Genomic DNA, 23,322 nt, shown 5'->3' on the forward strand with positions numbered 1-23,322 from the left:
TATACACACACATATATGGTATTTAGTTTCTGTATTTACCTTTTCCTTTTTTCTTTTTCTTTCTTTCTTTCTTTCTTTCTTTCTTTCTTTCTTTTTTTTTTTTGAGCTACCCAGAGCATCCTTTGAGACTAGATGGAAGATTTAATTAATTAATTAATTAATCAGAAACACAGCTTACCTCATCTCTTTTAAGTGAAAACAATAACAAAGAAAAGCTATTTGGAGAATTTCCCCCTTTGTTTTTAATGTTAATAATTAAATTAATATTAACATTGGCACTTTAGTTTCTGAATAAAGTACTTCAAACCATATTGTGTGGCTGTGTTGAGAGTGTTTTCATTTCCTTTAGTTAAAATGAAATATGTCTCATTGCTCTAGGATTATACTAAAATTACCAAACAATTTTACTTTCATTCTTTGATATATTTTTAGGTAGTTCCTTCATGTGCTTTGACATTTCATCAGCCATGTTTTCTCGTATTCTTAAGTTGCTAGTTTATTGAGAATTAGTGTAAATGGATTCTTGACAGGCAGTGCATTATGAAGCAGCATTTTATGAGGAAGGTTTGGAGGAGGAGGTTTTTAACCTGACATTTTGTGGGTTTTGGCTCATAAAACTAGCAGAGGACTCTTTGCACAAATTGTTAAGTAATGAATTTGGGGTGGGTAGGATAGAAGAAACAAACAGTCATGATGGGGAGGGGAGCATATGTACACAGTAGCTTTATTAATAGATAAAAGCAGTGAGAAGTTGGTCATATTATTTTGCTGGAGCCCATGCTATGAAACAAAGCCACACTGTGAACACCAGAAAATCATTAAGTCAAGCCGTAGATGTTGCTTTCAGTGACTTATGGTTGAAAGTAGAAATCAGTGAACTGAGCAGCTTGAAGGTATCCTACTTTACTTTCTTTAAAAGTCAAAATGGATATAGATTAACTGAGCATTTGAAAATCATGCTGGTAGTGAAAAACAATCTTTTTTTGGCTTGAAGGAGTGTATGTTTACTGCAGTGGTAACAAGAGGCCAGTTAACAGCATTGAATCTGCTTCCCTTTCCTGATGACACTGATTTCTTAAATTAAAACTGTAAATTGAAAAATTATAAAATTAAAAAAGTCTGCTGCTAAGGTTAAAGCATGCCATAATTCTAACAGTTGCCTGAAAGAAAGAGAAGAAACAATGGATAACAGAGGAAATGCTTCAAGCAGTAAAAGAAAGAAAAGAAGCAAAAAAAAAAAAAAAAAAAGGGGGGGGGGGAGGAGAGATAAGGACAAAACCATAACCATGAATGCAACTGTCCAACCACTGGTGTGCAATGATAAAGAAAACTACTATAATAACCAATGCAGAGAAATAAAAGAAGACAACAAAAAAGGAAGAATGAGAGACCTCTTCCTCAAGATCTAGGAACTCAAAGGAAGGTTCAAAGCAAGGATGGAGATTCTCTATGATCAGAAGAGGAACTTACTACAAGATCAAGGAGGGATAAAAAAAATGACGGGAGCAATATATAAAAGAACTATACAAAAGAGAAGAAAAAATGAACACATGGATTGAAGAACCATGTGAAGATGAACCCCAAATTCTAAAGAATGTGGTGGAAGCCTCTATAAGAGATATTGGGAAGAACAAGTCACCAGGAACAGATGATATTCCAACAGAATTGCTACAGTTCACACAGACAGAATCAACTCTAGTGATAACTAAAATATGCCAATACATATGCAAAACAAAAAGTGACCAACAGACTGGAAACAATCAATTTATATCCCTATCCATAAAAAAGAGACACAAAAGACCACAGCAACTAACGACCATAGCATTAATATCCCATGGAAGCAAAATTATGCTCAAAATTCTGTAGCATAGATCCAATCATATATGGAGAGGGAAATCTCAGAGGTGCAAAGCAGAGTTCATAAAAGGAAGAGACACTAGAGACCACATTGCAAACAAACAGTGGTTAATAGAGTGAACCAAGAAATTCCGGAAGAAAATCAGCATGTGCTTTTATAGACCATAACAAAGCCTTTGACTGCGTAGATCATGAAAAGCTATGGAATGCTCTTAAAGATGTGTGTGTGCCACTACATTAGATAATCCTGATGAGAAGTCTGTACTTAGGACAAGAGCTACTGTTAGGACAAAATACAGTCGGTCCTTCTTATACACGGATTTTTTATACACGGATTCAAGCATACACGATTTGAAAATGTTCCCAAAAAGTATAAATTTTCCTTGATGTTCCATTTTTTATTAGGGACACCATTTTGCTATGTCATTATATTTAATGGGACTTGAGCATACACGGATTTTGTTATACACGGGGGATCTTGGAACCAAACCCCAGCGTATAACAAGGGTCCACTGTATGGAGAAACAGAATGGTTTTCAGTTGGCAAGAGGGTCAGACAGTGTTGCATTCTATTGCCCTATTTGTTCAGCTTGTGCAGAGAAAACATAAGAAGAGCAGGTTTAGACTCAGAAGAAGGAGGAGGGAAGATAGGAGGAAGAAACATCAACAATCTAAGATATGTGGATGACACTATACTACTAGTGGAAAACTTCACAGGCTTGAAACAATTACTGAGGAAGGTCAAGGAAGAAAGTGTAAAGTCAGGCTTACTGCTGAACATGATGATGATGACGACAGCCAGGGGAAATTTACATGAATTCATCTTAGATGATTAGAAATTTGAAATAGTCAAGAGTTCCCATGTCTTGGATGAAACACTAATCAGAACAGAGACTGCAGTCAAGAAATCAGAGGAAGACTAGGAATGGGAAGGGCAGCTATGAAAAAATTAGACAAGAGGTTAAAGTGTAAAGCTATGCAGCTGAGCACTACAGTTAGAATCATATACAGATGTGACAGCTGGAAGGTGAAGAAAACGGACAAGAAGAAAATAAATTCATTCTAGATGTGGTGCTGTAAAAGAGGGCTGAGGATACCATGGACAGTCAAAAGGACAAGCAAATGGATCCTAGAACAGATCAAGTTGGAAATCTCCCTGAAAGCCAGGATGATTAAACTGAGGCTGTAGTACTTTTGGCCATTTTATGAGAAGGCATGAGTCACTAAAAAAGACAATCATGCTAGGGAAGGTAGTAGGTAATAGAAAGAGAGGAAGACCCCATACCAGATGAATAGACTCAATCAGGGAGGTCACGGCCCTGAATTTTCAGGACCTAAGGAGAGCAGTGGAGGATAGGGGGTCTTGGAGATGTCTCAAACACAGGGATGCCATGAGTTCAGGCTGACCAGAGGGCAGTTAACAACAAAATGTTATTTTGGTTGTCCCTGTTGCCCCCAAGTGATACAAATTGTCTCTTTAAATGAAAGATCTGAAATTTAATTGCAATCTTATTCTGCTGCCCTCCAGTGTTGATATTCTTTCTTACATAAATTGTCCCTGAGGGTGTCCTTAAATTGAATAGGTACAAGGGGTTGTAGAGTTAAAATAGTGTTCTGCCTCTCATGTTGGTAGTCTAAGGACTGGAGCATGACTTTGGTGTGGCTTCCAGACTCTTAGGACACATGCATCATTTAAAAAGCATATCTCCAAAGTGACCCAAAGCAGCTTTATTTTGGCTTGTCTGTGTGGACCCTCTCTTACTCTTTTCTCCTCTATTTTGTCTTGGCCCTATCTTAATAGGCAGCTGTACAGATAACCTTTGATTGTCTCTGTGCTTGTCTGGGTACTTTATGGTGAATCTGTCTCCTCCCTTCTCCTTTTTCTCAGGCCTGCATTTCTCAGTCACACTTCCCATTTAGAATTATCTCTTTCATCAACCTTAGGCCTGTCACTTGTGCCGACTCAAACCATAAGAGAGGAGCCCATAAGCAGAGAGTCATATGACCAAGTGAATCTTCTATTTTTCTTTCCTCCTTCCAGCAAGTTCCCAACAAATAGAACAACATAAACTATTTCCAACCATTTGTTGAAGTTGGTAGTGTGCTTGCAGTGTTTTTGGTCTACATATAAGTTAGATATTGATTGTAGTGATGTTTAGCCCTCATTGAGCTGAAAAATTAATTATTAAAAGAATTTATAATGAATTTGTGTCTCCCTCTGCCCCAAGTCCTGGACTTGCTTCTGGAACCTACTGGCGTATTTACACTCAACCTAGCCATAGAAAGCCAAGACTGGGCTGTGGGTTACACTGAGGTACCTATGTAGGTGTGAAATATGGTAGTCAGATGCCCATAGTCCCGTTTGGGAAGAAGTAGAGGAAGATAAAGTTTCCTATGGAACAGAGTAACGTTCCATGAGAAATTAATGGAGTAGACTAAAGTCCTTTCTTCTGGATTGTATGGGTTGCAATGTTGGAACAAGGCTATTATGTTTAAGGACAGTTGAAGTTGTTATTGGGAATTTACTCTCCAGAAGGGAGGGGCTAGAAGGAAGGAATTTTTTTTTTCTGGCTAACTTCCAATTGGTAAACAATCATAGATTTGAAAAACAAACCATTTCCTCTGTTCATCAGAAGTTGACACACATTTTAAAAATGGCCTTCTGTGTTAAGTAAAATAGATTCATGCTTCTAGATTTCTCCCCTTGAACACAACTATTCAAATGAAAGACAGTTGCAGGGAAAAAAACTGTGAACACAGTTAGAGACACTGTGTCAATTGCTTTTAATGTAGTATGTGTAACTGTGAACAGAATTGTAATCAAAACTTGTAGAAACAGGTTGGACCTGCCAACAACAGAAGACCTAGAAGGTCCAAGTTGATCGTATTAGTTTGTTTTTCAATCAGAACAGCATTTGCAAGAATTATCAGCTTTTTCTTTCCATGATTGTAACAGGTATTCAGCTGCAGTTGCCAAGGTCCTACTCCAGAAGGCAGAGAAAATCCATCTGCCATAGAGGAAGCTCCTTATTAGTTCCAAATTATGAAGAAAACTGATATCTTTTCAGTTCTTAAGCTTCTTCCATCTGTAATGAACCCTACAGTTCCTTTTGGTAGTCAGCTGGAGTGAAACCTATCAGCATAATCACCAGATATGGTGCATAGCTTTGACCTTCTTCAGCCCTAGATAGGGTAAGGTCTGTTCTTTGAGCTAATAACCTGACACAGATAAGCCTTTTCTTTCTCTGCACCGGAAATCCACATCAGTCTGGCCATGTGAGGTTGTGATTTAGTCAGAGTACTCTTCTGTAACTCAGAACAAGCATATCTTTCCATCTTTTTTCTTGTTTGTAAGCATTATTATATTTTTAAAATGGGTATTATTCTGGCTATATAACTTTTCATGAAAATGGAGGGAATAGGGCTTTAGTCCCTAAAACTGAATTTTGATCGGTGGCTCCTTATAGCCTTAAAAGGGTAATTAAGTTTATATTAATAAGTAGCAATGAATCACATCCAAAAGAGTGTGTGTGTGTATTCATTTTGCCCTGCCCCCATCCTCAACACATGCACACACACTGATTGTGAAACTATTTCAGACAGAATGGTTGTGACTCCATAGGACTTTTTAATGTGGATGTGATACAATTCCCACTGTTTTAGGCTAAATAAAGGCCAGCCTGTTTATGATGAGAGTGAATTAAGATTATGGAGAAATGGGAGACTAAAAGGCTATAAGTGGCTACTACCCACAATGGCCATATGTTGCTTCCTGTATTATCAAAAGTGTGTCAGTATATGTCAGTTGCTGGGAAACACAAGCCAGAGAATGCAGTTGTACTTATGTCTCGCTTGTGAGTTTTCCAAAGTCATCTGATTGACTGCTTAGTGAAGAGAATTCTGGAGCAGTTAAGCATGCTCTTAGGTTCCTACATTTACCAGTGCTAATGTAACACTGAACTTTTAAAAACCCAAATAGGAAAATTTTACCACTTTTTCCTCATCATTTAAGTCTCTATTTGTTGGGGTTGTTACTGTGTGCCTTCAAGTCATTTCCAATTTATGGCAACCCTACAGTGAACCTATCATGGGGTTTTCTTGGCGAGATTTGTTCAGGGGAGGTTTATCATTGCCTTCCCCTGAGGCTGAGAGCATGTGACTTGCCCAAGGTCACCGAGTGGATTTCATGGCCGAACTGGGAATTGAACCCTGGTCTCCAGAGTCGTAGGCCAAGATATTATTTAACGCTGCCTCAAAGCATCAGATTCCATCTGATCCTGGAAACTAAGCAGGGTCAGCCCTGGTTAGAGTTTGGATGGAGGCAGCCAAGGGATAGCTGTAGGCTATATTTCAGAGGAAGGAACTGACAAAACCACCTCTGAGTATTTCTTGCCTGAAAAACTCCTATGAAATTAATTGGGGTGCCATAACTTGACAGGTGACTTGGAGGCACATACATACGTACATACACACAATTTGTATTTCCCCGTAGCTGAATTTAAAAGAAATTACAGTTTCAGTCAAAGATTTCCATTGCTTTATCTAATCTGACATTAAGGATTATTTAAATGATAGTGGATGATAGTGACAAAGTAGAGGTAAAGCTAGTCTATATGTCTAGTCAGTGTAGCAATTAAATTCTATATTCTTCCACGGAAGATGCAAAAAAGATTTGGATATCGTTTATGAAAAGTATATTGAACACTTCTTTCTCATTTTGTATAACCATCTTTGCTCCAGCTGTTAATTAATGGGTACTATGTAAATTTGAGTAAGAGCACTCGGACCACTGATTATATATTTTTGTATGTGTTCTGTTGTTTTTGATGTATCAGGACTTGCTTGAATTTTTTTTTTTTTTTTTTTTTTTTTGGCTGAGATATAGATGAATGCGATCATAACGATAGCTAGTGCTGGTTCATAAAGTTGGTTGTTACTGAATATGTATCATGCATAGGGGTAAAATGAGTCGACTGAAAAAAATGCTGGAACAGTGTCTTAATGAAGTAATATGGTTGGCTTTAAACAAACTTGGAAGTGGTGACATTCATACAATAAGAAATAATAAGAAATGTGGGAAAGAAACACAACAGTGGCTAATCCAAGGAACATACTAACTACATCAGGATAACATCATGACTGAGACAGGAATTCAAATATAGAAATGAAGATGTGAAACTGCCAATTTATTGCTGAGAGGAAAATCTTACATACTCTAGAGACACGGTTGGACACTGGGTGGTCTAACATATGAATCTTCAGTGGCATTTTAAAAGAGGGCTGTTCAGTAGGCCATAACCTTAAGGTTTTATATTTGCTACTTTCTGACTAACAGCTGTATATGTTTTTTTTTATTGAGAAGATCCAAGGAAATTCTCTGAACAAACAATTAAGGTAACTGTAGTATAGTTACTATTTTTGTTAAGCATTACTGCCCCCATATGGACATAGTAAGGAACATATGGTAAATGTGTAGATAAAAAATTCCTTTCTAGAAAGCAAAACGTTCTGCTTTAAAATTGTTTTAATCTAGTCAGACAACAACATGTTTTGAATGATTTGACAAGTAAGTTGAAATTGTTTTCAAAGATTTCCTACCCTTTTGGCTATTTAAAATATTAAGGATCGTTTGCACACCAAAAGGTACTGATTTTTAGCCTAGCCTGATTTGCATCTGCAGTTAATACTTCATTTTAGTTCTTCTTTTTTGTACACTTGAATTTGGGATCATCTCACCTTTCTGAGAGTAAATGTGCTCTGCCATGGATGTTGAGTTGCTTCTTTAGAATATTTGGCAAAATGTCATGGTAGATTTGGCACACAGCAATTTCTATGTTGCTTTTTCCATACATGTGGCTTCATGAACACCAACAAATGCAAGGATTGTCAATCCACATCTTCAAAAACATTTGTACCTTCATCTGTAAAACATAATTGCATTTTAGGATTTGCCAACATTTTCTCAAATTTCAAGGACTGTTGTAAAATTTCCAGGTTTGAATTGGTTGAGATTTAAAGATTTAATAAACCAAGAGCCCTAAAACCTGCTGTTATTCCTTACTAGAATAGACTCATTGAATCAGTGGGATTTAGCTATATGTTCATTCACCATTCACTAATTGACTGAATGGGTCTAACCCAATAGGATGCCAATCTCTGTGTCCAAAGGGTATACAAATTTCATAATGTAAAGATTTACTCCTACTCCCACAACATGTGTTCAAATGAGTTCTGAGAAAAAGTTCTTATTCATTTTTAACAGTTAGAAAAGTTGTATGTCAAGTCAAGTGTTCTTTATTTTTTCCAAATAGTTCATTCACTGAATTCCTTTGATTGTCCCGGAGGGCTCTGTGTGGAAAGGATGTTTACAAGTAAAAAAAAAAAAATCAGAACTACACACACCGTGCCTGTTTGGCTTCAGTTTGTTTCATGTACTCTGGAATAGGTTTCTCTTTTCAACTACTTAACCACTTTGCCAAAGAAAAAAGCTAAAATACATTTCAAGATCTGTATATAGCTATCAAATTGATAATTTCTCTTTGTACTTTAGAATAATTTGTAAATATAGAACAAGAATATTATCTAGACTTCAACAAGTTCCATCAATATATTTGGTCAGTTTCGTCAGAAAGCCATTTATTGCTGCTCAGGCTGTTTGGATAATACTTCATGCTATAATCCTTTTAAATGTCCACTTTGAAGTCGACCAAGGGGAGAATAATGATAGCTAGATTCTACATGTATGATATATTTTCATTAGCAGTGGATTTTTGTTGTTCAGCAATTTTGGTTTTAGTTTAGACATTTCCCCGGCATCATGCTTTTGTACAAGATGTATCTGTATAATGTTTGCATACACATAGATCTGGGAAAAGAATTTACCTTGAATCTCTCTCTGGGGGCACATGTATCTTTATGAGATAGCTGATTCTTCCACTAGATTGGGGTTTGGGCTCCCTGACAGTGGTGGAAATCTAGAAATGGACTTGCAGATTCCCACAGCCTAAGATAAAAGCAGGTGTTTAGGTTTACAGTATGCTGAACAGACTTTCTGGATGCAGCTTGATTTTCGTTATGCCCAGGACAGTATCTGAGAAGGTTGCAAGATATTGTAAAGACAGTAAAGGAAGAATGAGGGGAGGAAACCCAGAGAGAAAGAGAGGGCCAGTAGAAGACATTTAGGAGCAAAAGAAAATCTGAGGGGAAAATGGCCACAGGGGAGTTATGCATGCAGCTAAAAGATTTTGGAAATTAAGAAGGCTGTGGTTCATATGGTAATGTCAAGCCAGATATTCTTTTTCGTTGGGCTTTTAATACTGAGCTGGGCACCAGTTCCTGTCTGATCTTTACAACTAAGCAGGACCAGGCCTGGTTAGTACTTGGAAGAGAAACCTGCATGAAATGCCATGTGCTGCAGACCATAGTCAGAGGAAGGTCATGGCAAACCACCCCTGAGTATTCCTTGCCTAAAAAAGCTCTATGAACTTCATGGAGTCACCATAAGTTGACAAGTGTCTTGAATTTTCTTGTTTGTTTACTTACTTCTCTTTGCTTATATTTATTCTAATTAATAGAAGTCTTAAAGGCTGAGGAAACAAAATGGAATGTCTGCTAGTAACTTTTAACCCAAACTATTACACCTGAGTGTGAAACATCATTTTCTTGCAAAGTTCAATAACATCCAATATCCGCAAAGCAGTGATACCTTTATGGTGTCCAATCCAACCTGCTGCCATGCAGGAATACACAATCAAAGCACTCCCAGGAGGAGGGGTATGACAGCATAAATGACCCTCCAGTAACAACTAGACTGAGAACAGCAATTCATTACTTGCCTGCCAAAGTACTGGACTCCAGCCACCAACTTTTCACTCTGCCTCTGAGTTGGTGATTCTCTGTGGGCTCAAGGAACATTCAGAGGGGAAGAAGATTGTAGTTGGCTGGAAGCTAGCAGTTTATTTTGAAGTGATCTTCAGTGCTAAGAAACATGGATATATGGGCAATGTGTAGGGGTATTCTCTGAAGCCAACACAGTTTTTAGCACAATACAAGATGTACCTCACATAACAATGACGGAATAATGTGTAGAGATGAATACACACTCATCCCAAGAGGTCTCGCTAGAAAACCTCAAAATAACCATTATAGCCACAGATGCCACCCACTTCAGGTTCGTTACACATCCCACCCCACCTGAAGGGCCGTGTAGCCAGGAAACCTACTGACCACCAAGGTTTCAAAAAGAGCATGGTTTTTTTTGTAGATTTAAGCCACTGAAATGGCCCTAATGTTTTGCCAGGAAACCGTCCATTAATATTGTAATATGAATGGACAGTGTGTTGGTTGAGGCATGTAAAAAGAGCCTGAGAGAATGTTGATGAAATAATTTTAAGTGTTTATGTGTGTATGTATGTGTGTGTGTGTGTATACACATGCAGAATTATACACATTTCACATGTGCATGTACAAGAGTTGTAGTAGAAAATTCAACTAAACTTTCTCCAGAGAGATACTTTATGTAAGCATGTAAAATCTAACAAGAAAGCTAGTTCCAAAATTAGTCATATTGATGAGATAATAAGACATGGCTAGCCATCTGTAAGATTATGTGATGTGTAAATAAACTTTGTGTGGTGTCATAATTATGATGCCTTTACATAGTTTATGTGAAACATTTTTAACATCCAAAATAAGATTTATATAATCATAAACATGCCCTGTAAATCTCAAAAATAGCCATGAGAAACACTGTTCTTCATTAGTATTTTAAAAAAGTCCTGTAAATGATAAATCAAATGATAATAAAAGATAAAAAGACAGCCTAACTTACATGTGTTTCTGTTGCCTTTCTCTGAGGCTGAGAGCGTGTGACTTGCCCAAGGTCATCCAGTGGGTTTCTGTAGCCAAGCCTATATGCAGAAAGAACATTATTGGGACACTTACATTGGAAGAGGTTACACTCTTTATATGACGGTGTTGTATAGTTGCTTTAGTAATAATATACAGTCATCCCTCCATATTTGCGGATTTGATTATTCACGGATTTCATTAATATGTTCTCTCTAGGACTGTCTAGGTCCTCCAGTGCAACTCTGTGGTCAACTTTAACTAAAAGTTGCACTGAAAGACCATTTGTAGCTACTCCAGTGCCATTCTATGGTCAGTGTATGTTGGACATTGACCACAGAGTTGCACTGGTGGACCTAGAGATTCCTAGAGAGGTGTCCTCTCAGGTAAAAACAGTGTTTTTGTTCTTTGTGATTTTTCCATATTCTCGGGGGTCTTGTTCCCTTAACCCTAGCGAATGTGGAGGAACAACTATACACATGCATTTTATATTTTATAAAGATCTATCCATCAACTTCCATGTTGTAGATTAACAACTAATTATGTTTAATGAACTCATGAAAGGTTTACAGAGTAATAGTGTGGTACTCATATAGTTTATGGGGCTTCCCCTCCCCTTTTAAATTAATAAAATTATACTTATCTGAGGAAGTAACTTGCAAAGAAAACCCTATGAAATTCACAGGGTCACCGTAAGTCAACAGGCAACCTGAATGTTCATACTTATCTGGATCCCATTCTTAGCTAAGTAGCTAGGTTTATACTGAATATTTCAACAAGAGAATTTGTTACATTTTAAATTATTTTTAAAAAATGATATTTTAAAATAATTTCTAGGCAAATGTACAATTGTTAGCAGTGATTTACTTTATATTTTTCTCTCAGCATAACCGTTTTAGTATGCCATTAATTTCTATAAATGGTAATTCAGTTAGAAAGCCAGCAGTAAGAGAACTGTTTTATGGTGAACAGCATTTTAATGAGGTCTCCTTTCTGGATCATGTAAACATGATGGGATGTTAAACTTGAAATGGCAAAGTTTCTAAGACCTGGGTGTATGTACGAAATATCTAAACGTGTAAAAATAAACTCAAAGTATATAAGTATAAATGAAGCTAGCATTTTAAGAATATTTTGGAACAGTTGTTCCTTTTTAAGACTGAAGATTGTTAGTATCTTATGGATTTTGTAACTGTATTTATATTTTCCTTCTCTTATGAGAATATGAAAGCATGTCAGCATGAGAAGTTAATGGTAATAGCTTCAAATTTTGCCCAAGCCAATTTCTTCAATCTAGCCCCCATCCCATCCCATTCAGCCAACAGTATGTATGTGTGTTGCTGCGGGTATTAGAAGCAGTGGTCAGCACAACTTGTAGTCAACGAGTTGCAGAAGATATACGTACTACTATGTTTGCTTGATTTCAGAGTTGAAAAACTGTTGCAGACTTACATTAAGTGCTTAAAAGTAACATTCATCATTTTTGGAGGTATTGAGAGCAAAATAGCATAAGAATGGGTAACTTTTCTTTTGAAATGAGTAGCAGTTACTTTTTACTTATAAAACAACAGTTGGGGAGGAACTTTGGGGGAATTTTGCCTGTTTTCAAAGTTTTAAAAATTATAATAAGTAAAAATTAATATGTTATTAAAAAGCAATTGCTGTACATTGAATGAGTTATCCCTGACAAGTTTTTTTTAAAGAAAGTAACACAAATGTATTAACATTTTAAAATAATATTTCAAGTGTGCTTATATCACAATCCCAAATACAGTTACTTAAAAATAATTGCTGTTTAATATATAAGATTTATTAATAACAAAATGTGCTGAAAACATTTTGGAATCTAGCTCAATAAATTTGACTGACTGTAACAATTTATTTGAAAAATAATAAGAAGATGATTTTGTCTGACACCTGTCTCTAAAAATCTTCTGCAAATTTATAAGACTCTGATAGAAAAGAGCTAATGGGAATCATTTTGCTGACTTCTAAGAGAGATGGATCAACTCTTCAGTTTTGGTATATTTATTGATTAGATGCTATGTAACCATGACCTAGAAAGCTTTCAAGTTTTAATCTTTTCATGGAATCTTTCCCATGGAAATTTCTGAGCACTTTGCTTTCAGTATTACATATTTTGTTTGCCAGTACTGATATAAAAAATGCTTACTAAGCCAGTGTTAAAGGAAACAGTTGGTAGGCATTTAGACCCACCTGATCCTTAAACTTAGTTCTATTTTATCCTGCCTTTGATTTCAGAGGAGACATTTTTTTATTTTCTTTTTTAAAAAGAGAAGCATGGAATAGATTTCCTTGTACATCATGACAAATAATCACATCCCAGCCTTAGATATGAGTCCCTTCTTGTGGCCTGCCAGGGAGAATGGATCTATGGCAGTTGCCATAGTCTTTTTATGATATGCTACAGAAGCTCAAATGGTATCTGTGGACTCCTTAATCTTACTGAACCAGTCAATTAGGAGGCTGTCAAACTAGGGGGGGGGGGGGGGTCCTAGGCAGACATCTGAGAGAATTTTTTCCTCTGGTCTGCCTGAAGAGCTTAAAATTGTTCTCTCTTAATGTTCCCAGCCTGTCTTGCCTCCACTGCCTTTGTAATCTTCCTTTATGTCTTTCATGTTATTGTACGTGCATACTTTTGTAATAAGAACTGAGTTTGTCTTTGTGGTTTGATCATTCTCATATTTGGGTGGTTTTTTATATAGGGCTAGTTCAAAGTTTGGGGAGAAACAAGGCTTTATGTCCTGTATTGCAAAGGGACCTTGGGATGGAAGAGTGCCAGAACCACCCAGGTCAGGGGCTGTTGGACTTATCTTCTGCTGATGGGCATCCCTTCAGTGGTGTATGCCCACGTGGAATCCCATTTCTTGTCAAATCCAGGTCCCACCCACCCCAGAACAGCTGGGCAGGGTAGGATCCTTGCTCAGCAAGATCCCCCTGCTAACCAAGCTTTTACATCTGTAACTCAATAAAGCTTTGGCCTGTTTTACATCAGCTATATGTGTTGTATTCTGTTCTTACCATTTACCACTTCTGTTGTCTTACCACTTGTCATACTGAGTTTACCACTTACAGATTTCAGTGCAATGTAAGAAAAGTAATAGCCCTTTAAACTTTCAAGTTACACAGACTACTAGCTAATGAAGTTTTGTGTATCCCATGAGTACAACCAATCCTTGTTGCTTAAAAAAATAAATAGTAATTTCTACTGCTGGAAGATTCAAGGCCTGCTAATGTTAAAACAGTAGCTTTCTATTTAGCTGTCAGAGCTGCTGAGTTTTTTTAAAAAAAAACTGCCAAAGCCCCGTGTCTGTGCTGTTTTTATTTTTGCTTTATCTCTATTTGAACCCTGCTTTCCCCCTAAGGAATTATATTCAAAACAACTCACAAAAACATAGAAAAATACAGTCGGCCCTCCATATCCACAGATTCTTTATCCACAGATTCAACCATCCAGAGTTTCAAAATATTAATATATATATATAAATTCCAAAAAGTAAACCTTGATTTTGCCATTTTATATAAGGAACACCACTTTCTGCTTTGGTGAGACCTCATCTGGAATACTGTGTCCATTTCTGGGCACCACAATTCAAAAAGGATGAGAAGCTGGATCATATTCAGAGGAGGGTGACCAAAATGGTGAAGGGTCTGAAACCATGCCCTATGAGGAGAGACCAAGGGAGCTGGGTATGTTTAGCCTGGCGAAGAGACGGTCAAGAGGTGATATGATAGCCCTGTTTAAGTTTTCGAAGAGGTGCGACATTGAGGAAGGAGCAAGCTTGTATTCTGCTGCTCCAGAGAATAGGACCTGGAGTAATGGATGCAAACCATAGGAAAAGAGTTTCCACCCCAACATTAAGAAGAACTTCCTGACAGTAAGAGCTGTTCGACAGTGGAACACACTCCCTCAGAGTTGTGGGGGAGTCTCCTTCTTTGGAGGTTTTTAAACAGTCTGGATGGCCATCTGTCAGGGGTGCTTTGATTGTGATTTCCTGCATGGCAGGGGGTTGGACTGGATGGCCTTTGTGGTCTTTTCCAACTTTATGATTCTGTGATTCTATGATTTTACCAGGCCATTGTATTTAATGGGACTTGAGCATCCACAGATTTCACAGGAGATCTTAGAACCAAACCCCCATGGATACCAAGGGCCCACTGTAAAACAACAATCAGCTAGGACAATTAGGACATGGTAGAAGTGCAGTTAGATAATCTCTGGTGAAAACTGTAAGCAGCCACTATTTCTGTGTGACTGGCAGATTGAATAAAGGAGGAAAGGGGAGGGAGGGATTGGAGTAAATGCAAACCTTTATATCTAATGAGTAGGCTGAATGGTGATTTAAGTGGGAACAGAATAATCAGAGAGGAGAAGGACTGGAGGGATAGAAAAGTTACTCATTCTTTGACATAATTAGTTTATAACTATGATGACATACCAACCTGAAATATCAGTTAACCAATTGGATTCATAGGAGGAAAGGTATAGGATGGAAATTGAAAGCTGCTGTCAGTGACTTAAAGGAGCCATGGGATTTCATAAAGACAGCATGAAAAATCTGACTACAGGGGATCCAAGAGTTGAACTGTGAGGAATCTCAACGGAGAAATGAAGCCTTTTCCAGTAGAAACACTGAATGAGCAGCATTATGTATTCTGGTTTTTTGTTTTTGTTTTTTTGTAGGAGCTGTGCTTTTGGCCAGTGTGCAGGGATTAACAGTCAACATTGATCCAGTTTTGTATACTTGGCTTGTGTACCTGCCTCAGAAACGAAGCAGCAGACCCATGCAACAGGTAGGAGATATTGACACTTAATTGTATGTTCTTTGTAAGAACAATACAACAATGCCATTAGTTGAGAAGTGGGGGTGTGGGTACATCCTCTTAGCTACTGCTTTTATAATGTTATAGAGAGGCGCATGATTTGACCGCAGTTAATGTGAAAGAAAACAAATTGCTATAATCCCACATCTTGCGTACTTAAAATGAAAGTTTCTGCATTTGTTCAATGTAAGAAACACAGCTTGTTGTTAATTTTAAAAGCCTTCTATTTTATGTTGCATTTGGTAACCCTGATGTTACCCACTTGATAATTAAAATTATTCCCTGGGAATTCTTTCTATTTTACTCCAATTGTTTTAAAGATAACATAAATGAAAAATAAGTTAATAATATTTAAAGAAAGACTGATAGTAGAAAAGGTGTATTATATAATGTTATTATTGCTATGAAAATTGCCCAGCTGTATCTCAGTCTCAGCCAATTAACTTCAAAAAGAAAGTTTATATTATTTTCTGAAGATGTGCAGACATAACCTTGGGGAAAATATGACATGGTAGATTGAAGCCTCAGGTCCAAAACAAACTACAGAAATAATCCAGTTTGAGACCACTTTAACTACCCTGGTTTAATTCTAGTGAATTCTGGGAACTGTAGTTTTGTGAGATATTTAGCCTTTTCTGTCAGAGAGATCTGGTGCCATAATCAACTACAATTTCCAAGATTCCCTAGCACTGAGCCAGGGTAGTTAAACCGGTCTCAAACTGGAATATTTCTACCGTGTCTTTTGGACCACAATGAACTATTCTCTGCCCTTAGGTTTGCCATAACTCTCTTCCACAAAACTGGGATGGGTGGTCGGACGTCCCACCCCTTCCTGGCCTCCCAATGAATCAAGAAGGCTTCCAGCCAGAAGAAGGGGCGGGACCTCTGGCTGCAAAGATCGTTGGGGCTTGTGGTTGCAGGAGGAACCTGCTGGCAACTACAACACCCAGTGGCCTTTGCAGCCAGAAGCCCCGGCTCTTCTTCTGGCTGGAAGCCTCTGGTTGGAGGCTAGGAAGGGGCAGGACATCTGGCCGTACCTCCTGCTGATTGAGATGGCAGCAGTGGGCTGGAGGTGGAGGCCCGAAGGAGGAGGAGGATGTGGGCTGGAGGAAGAGAAGGAGGAGGAGTGGGGGGGGGGTGCCCCAGAGCCTGAACCCGAACTGGGATGGGACTGGACGGGATGTCCCAAACCCGTGAATGTCCTGGCTAAAATCGGGACATAGCAACCCCATCTGCCCTTGTCTTGTACCAAGAGAGTACACAAACAGCATAGTTTTGATTAATATTATTTGCGTCTGCCTTCTAGGAGTATTAAATGGGCTCTTCTATCAGTTCATCACATCTCTGTCATCACATGTCTTGAATCCCATTGTGAGAGAAAGGCGGGATATAAATTCTTGAAATAAATAAAAATAAATAAAATAAATTTGGAAGTTGGCAGATTAGGGAAGGTTGCAAAGTATATTTCTTGATGTTTGTCTTGTGTTTTGCAAAAGCGGGTTTAAAACAGAAGACGTAAATCACCTTGAAATATAGGACTGAAATTAATGAAAGTGCCATAATCCAAAACATAATACAGTTGGCCCTCCATATTCGCGGCCTTTAGACTCATGGTTTCGATTATTCATGAGGTCAATGCTGCTAGTGTGAGCATTCCTCCTCCTTTTCCTTGCCCGATCTCTCCTTGAACTGCCCAGAGAAAGAATCAAGGAGGAGAAGGGTCTCAGAGGGGCCAAGGGGAGGTGATGGAGTTATTTGCGATTATTCCCATATTCTCGGGGGTCTCATTCCCCTAACCCCCGCGAATATGGAGGGAGGACTGTACTAATGTTGATCTTACTGGGACAGGTGTAATAATGCAGTGCTGTTACACCCCTTTCAGGGTCATGTTCTCAATAAAGCAAGATGATTCTGATGAAGTGGAATAGCTTACATTAGACATTTATTTTTTTCAGTTTCAAAGATGTTATAGGATCTTCCTATATTTTTAAGGGGCATTATTATTACTCTAACTTCAATATAATAAATGATGAATTATTGTGTTTAAACCAACTTTGAAAGGGGCTACTGCAAGACTGTGGCTGCCTGAGATGGACGAGATCCATATACAGAAGGGAACCATATTCTCTGTTGAATCTTACTTCAACAATGGTGATGGGAGAGCACCTTCTATTGCACTTAAGAGCAGAAAAAACTATCAGGGATTTGAAGGGTTAAAACACAGCACACAGGGAAATGCTTGATGTGTGTGTGTGTGTGTTTGGCCATGAGCATTCAGCAGAGTGGCAAGGCTGATCAGCACAGCTGAAGCTCATTGTCTCAAGGACACTTCAATGTCCAAGTGCACGTAGCCATGGATGATGAAACTATGTGTCTAGATTGCACAGGAGACACATGACATGGTTACACACCTGAACTCACTGGGTTTGGGAGACCACATGGTCTGGAGACTATATAAACCCAGGGGTTGCAAGGGATTGCTTGTGGGTTTGAAGTAGGAGTTGGATTGGTATGTTTTGGAGTTTTAGAGATCTAGTTTTGTATAATAGCACTGTGAATAAAGAGCACTTTGGGAGACTTAGTTTCTCTGGTGGTTTATCAGAAGAAGCTGTAGCATCGGTTTGCTGTGTGTCCCCGGAGGTTCCTGCATTGCTGCAGTTCCTGGAAGACATCCAGTTGCTGTCATCCCAACTTGGACTTTGGAGCCACGCTTCGGCTTCTGGAAATTTGCCAGCTCTGCTCCAAGGGTTTAACCCCAGGACTCGTTTGAGTTGCTGACAGTGGTTGTTGGACCCCAGCTGTTGCGCTGACAAAATCCCTATATCGAGGGGGGGAAAGACAGGCTACATGATGCACACAGTTCTGTCCATTCTGCTCCCTTCCCTCAGAATGTGCTACAAGACACAGGCGCTTCAGTATGTTTAGTGGTGGAGCTGACCGTGGTTCTAGATATGAAAAATATGACAACAAACTGTATTATGTTAAGATAAGAGACTAGTTCTTCAGCTACAAGAAACGTAAGCCAGTGCTTTCTTATATTCTAGAGTTTTGACCAGTGCCCAAGAGGATTTGGGATGGCTTGTGATTCCTCCACTTAACTGTGGTATGTGAAGTACTCTAGAACTTGAACCTAGGCTGGAATGATCCCTAGCTAAAAGGTTCTCATGTTTTCAGTTGCTTGTGCAGTAGAAGTTGATGGTCTTTGGGAGGGGGGTGTTGTTCCTTGTATCTCATGTTTTAGAGCTAGCTTTGTTCATTCTTTGCCTGCTTCTTATTGACAGAATATAGGCATGTGGTTATCAATAACAAGGAAAATTTACAAACAAATTCATATTTTTAGATATTCCTCGTTAGGTTGATTTTTCATTGAGTAAAAAAATCTGGTTTTATTTCATTATTCAATCATGTATTTTTGCATAATATATATGTATTTTATTGTGATCTAAAACAAAAAAAATCATCAATGTTATCAAGGAAGGAAATATATCTAATAACCTTTCTTTGATGTATTATCTACTTTCATGGATTTGCCTTGGGAATTATTCCTCTGTAGTTGTCCATAAAGGAAACAGAATCCTTTCCGTTAGCTTGAATAAGACCAACATCCATTTGTCTCCTCCCCTCTCCTTTCCAGAACTCTGACAATTACCATGGATTTGTTATCATGCTGAGAAGATAAAGAAGACCCACAAACCTAAACTATAAACCATATTAAAAACTCCCAGCTTCTCAGTAATAAGTTTTATATATCTCCTCATCACCATCAGATGTTGAGTAGTGCTCAAGGCTTGGAAACAGACTCACCAGATGTCAATAGATACAACCCAGATAATTGACTTTGACTGAGGGATGTTGATAGTTAAGGAAAACAGCATAGATCCAGTCTCTGTGTGATTTTTCTGTTTTGTTCTGCAAGCTACTTTGAGACATTAAAGTCATTTGAAACTGAAAGGTAGTGTGAAGATACTCAAGGATGTTATTGTGTTAATAAATACATTGAATCTGATTGTCAGTGTAATCAAGGAAGATCCATTAAAAGAACCTGCTCAATTCTCCTGTCTTTTCAATAGTTTTTATGAAGAATCTGTGTTAAGAAAATATTCCATGCAGTACTTTTGTTTTAAATAATTCCAAAACCAGTTCAATATAGACAAATAATAAAATAGATACTAGCGTGAAAATAACTTTAACACTGTTAAGGTCATTAGAGTTACCCTCCTTGTATATGTCCCCAACACCTATGTTCTGTTGGCATGCTTGAAATATTATTTGGAAAGAGGAATTATTGCAGGTAATTGGTTACATCTTTTTAAAAGGACAAAATGGGATAATTCCCACCTTAACCAAATGGTACTATCATTATAGTAGACATTTATTTGCAAATAGAATTAAAATAGTTTAAATAAAAATATTGCAATGTCATGCTTTTCTCTAGTAGTTTACAGTTGTAAAAAGTTAGAAATGGAATTATTTTGTGAACCCTAACCATTTTGATATGAATGTGGAACAGTGGAGAACATTGCTATTGTAGGTCTGAATATAAATTTTCAATATAACTTTAGTTAGGAGGAACGTACTTTCAAAATGCAGCATATTGTTTTAAATATGCGCTTTCCCCACTACACATAAAAATGTAGGCCAAATTGTGGTGGCTGTTACATATTTGGGTAAGGATGTATGTAGTTCCTGTTGCAACTATGTGGTTACTGCTTTAGGGGCAAAGAGGATGTTTTTCCATATCCGTATTTGGCTTCCACATGCATCTGAACATTTTTTTTAATTTTCAGTATTGAACAATGTGGATATTCACTAAAAAATGAAATCCATGACAAAGTCGATGAATGCCTGCATAAATATGCATAATGCATTTTGCTTTTCTTCACTGGTCACTAGTAAAATATGTTATTTATTTGTTTTTACTCTTAAAATTTTTTTAGCTCTACAAAAAGTTTAGCTTTATGGCAAATAAGTTTATATTTTCCCCTTTAATTGTCCACTTATAATTACTCTGCACATGGTGTATGAATGCTGGTTTAGCTGATAAAACTGTGTTTCCATTTTCACATAAGAAACACTTCAATTTGATATGTTAACAATCTGATAGATTAATAGTTATAGGACAGCAGTGATACCAGGAAATTTCAGGCAGTGAAACAGGTAGAAAAATGATTTACATTTTTTTATGATAGCCTCTCTCCAAATATACCTCCAAACAACTTGAAAAGGCATTTCTAGAGGGATGAAGGATTTGCTGGTATGGGATTGAGCACTGGGTGAAACCAGCAAATATCCTTGCATTAACCTTCCACAAATTAACTTATCTTGTCAGCTAAACAAATATGTTTAAAAGCTATTTATTTATGAAATAAAGTATTTCAGTGCTTTGAAGGTGCTTTTTATTAGATAACTTACAATCTTTTTTGTTGGATCCCATTTGCTTTCTCTCTCTGGATAATTTTAGAGATTAGAAAATCTTGAATTTTTAAAGCACTAGGAAAACTTATGTTTCTAAGAAGCAGTAACTCATTAGAGATGCCACCTTCTTGATTGTCCAGTATTGTTTTCAAGATCAGTGTAATTACTGATTTATGTTCAGAATGAAGTTGCTATAATAGTAGCAATCTTAACCAGCCTCCTTTTGAACTAGGTCAGCCTGTGGTCTGTCATGTTCAGACAGCATGGAAGGAGAGCTAAGCTATAACGAATCTAGAACAGCTGCACTATCTTAGTGATATTTATTTACAATTTGCACATTTTACTTTGCATTTTATTAATATGAATATACTTCACATTATAACTTACACAGCCTGAATCCCAACTAAAGCAAATCTTTTGCATCAGTTTTGCTGAATAGCAAACCAATATTAATATACATTCAGTCAGTTTTTGTAGGCATACTCTGTTTGGAACTAGAATAATAAGTTTTTTTATTTGCTTTGTTACACTGCATTTAATATTAGTCTTTTAATACATTTATTAACAAAGAGCAATACCTTAAAATGTAATAGATTTATTTAATATATTTGATACTCCTTTTGTACTTATTAACATTTCTAATAAAGTTATATTCAGATTCATATTATTTTCTAAATACTATAATTTCAATATTTTTTGAATACTCAAATATTTTTATTATGCCAAAATAGATTGGAAAACGTGACTAAATGTTAAAATTGTTATACACAAGACTTTAATTTGCAGGTGGGATACAGGAACTGGGCATGACTCTTTTATGAGAATGCTAAATGTTCCCCCCTGTTTTAAGTGCTGATTTTCCATTATGCTGTCTTTTCCTCCACCCTTATAGGTTCTTATACAACACTGGTAGATATGGCCCTTCAAACTAAGTACAGAAGCTCCAGCCAGCATAGCAAGTGGAAAGAAAATGTGGGAGTCGTAGCACCAGACAGTACCAAATTTCCTGCCACTTACTCACTTTACCTTTTTGATTGATGGTTTTTCAGAAGCACAACTCTAGCTTTTTAGGTGAAAAGATTCTACTTCATTCCATGATTGCCTCCCTCATGTCATGTTAATATACACTACATTTGTGTCTGCTTTGCCACAGTATTTCATAATGACTCATTTGGCAGGAACAAATCTTTGCTCTGTCAACTTATCTGATAGCATCTTTCCACTCCAGTGCTGATGATCTTCGCAGTTGGCTAAATTATCATATAAAAATAGGTTTAATTTTGCTGGTCTTGGGATTGCATTTTTAATTACATTTGAAGTTTGTAATCCTTTGTAATTACAATTACACTGCCCTGGTGGCGCAGTGGTTAAATGCCTGTACTGCAGCCATTCACTCAAAACCACAAGGTTGCGAGTTCAAGACCAGCAAAAGGGCCCAAGCTCGACTCAGGCTTGCATCGTTCCGAGGTCGCTAAAATGAGTACCCAGACTGTTGGGGGCAAATTAGCTTACTTGCTAATTAGCTTACTTGCTGTTCACCGCTATGATCTTTGGAATAGCGGTATATAAATAAAACAAATTATTATTATTATTATTATTATTATTATTAAAAGGTGATACATACTCAGTTCAGTGTTGCAGTGTTGAAAGGTTCTACTCAAGTGTTCTTGGCTTCTTAAAGCTAGTAAGTCTGTCTTTATTTACAATAATCTGTTGCCCTATTCTATTTTTTCACTCCATCTGACAGTCAGGATTCCACGCCACTTGGGGATGTTCAGTTCTCTCGATACTGTTTTTTCCTCCTCTGAGACTCCTTTTGTATATTTGTGTGTTATTTTGTTTATATAAGTAGTAATATTTTCAATGACTAAACTAAAACTTCATTGCAGCAATATCATTTTGTGTCACAGACCAATCTTTACTTTATGAAAATGAATTTGTCACAGATATAGCTATTAAAAGTTAGTAGCAAATAATAAATAGAAGTAGATAACTGATGCCCTTAGCTGTCATTGCTGAAATGCAAAGAAAGTGTTCTTGGAAAGAATAAAGGGAATCATAAACATCTACTTTATTCCATTTGTGGAACCATGAAAGCGGGAATGGGAATCCTGCAACTTCCAACATGCTTCGCCATTGACGATGTTGGCTAGGGCTGCAGGAACATGCAATCTAACAACATCTGGAGAACTTCATGATTGCCATGATGATATTTTTTAAAGTATGGAAATACTTAATTTATAATAGATCTATCCTCCAAAAAGGTGCTGGAAGACACATTTGTTTTCCACCGTGGGTACTAACTGTGTACAGACATCATTAGGTCCAATCAAGCATCTGCAGGCTGATCTTATTTAT

The 23,322-nt window shown here is 37.3% G+C and overlaps 1 protein-coding gene across 3 annotated transcripts in view; it reads left to right on the plus strand.

Annotated features, from left to right (window-relative positions):
• Positions 1-23,322, plus strand: part of VPS13B (vacuolar protein sorting 13 homolog B) — a 472,964-nt gene that overhangs the window by 181,982 nt on the left and 267,660 nt on the right. For all 3 annotated transcript variants that reach the window (XM_089517705.1, XM_089517703.1, XM_089517704.1), the window contains exon 20: positions 15,410-15,519. In XM_089517705.1, the coding sequence (XP_089373831.1) occupies positions 15,410-15,519 (110 nt within the window). The remainder of the gene's footprint in view (positions 1-15,409; positions 15,520-23,322) is intronic.

Source organism: Sceloporus occidentalis, unplaced genomic scaffold, assembly GCF_023333645.1.
Source record: "Sceloporus occidentalis isolate IW3139 unplaced genomic scaffold, rSceOcc1.0.p SCAF_3, whole genome shotgun sequence".
Lineage (NCBI taxonomy): Eukaryota > Metazoa > Chordata > Lepidosauria > Squamata > Phrynosomatidae > Sceloporus > Sceloporus occidentalis.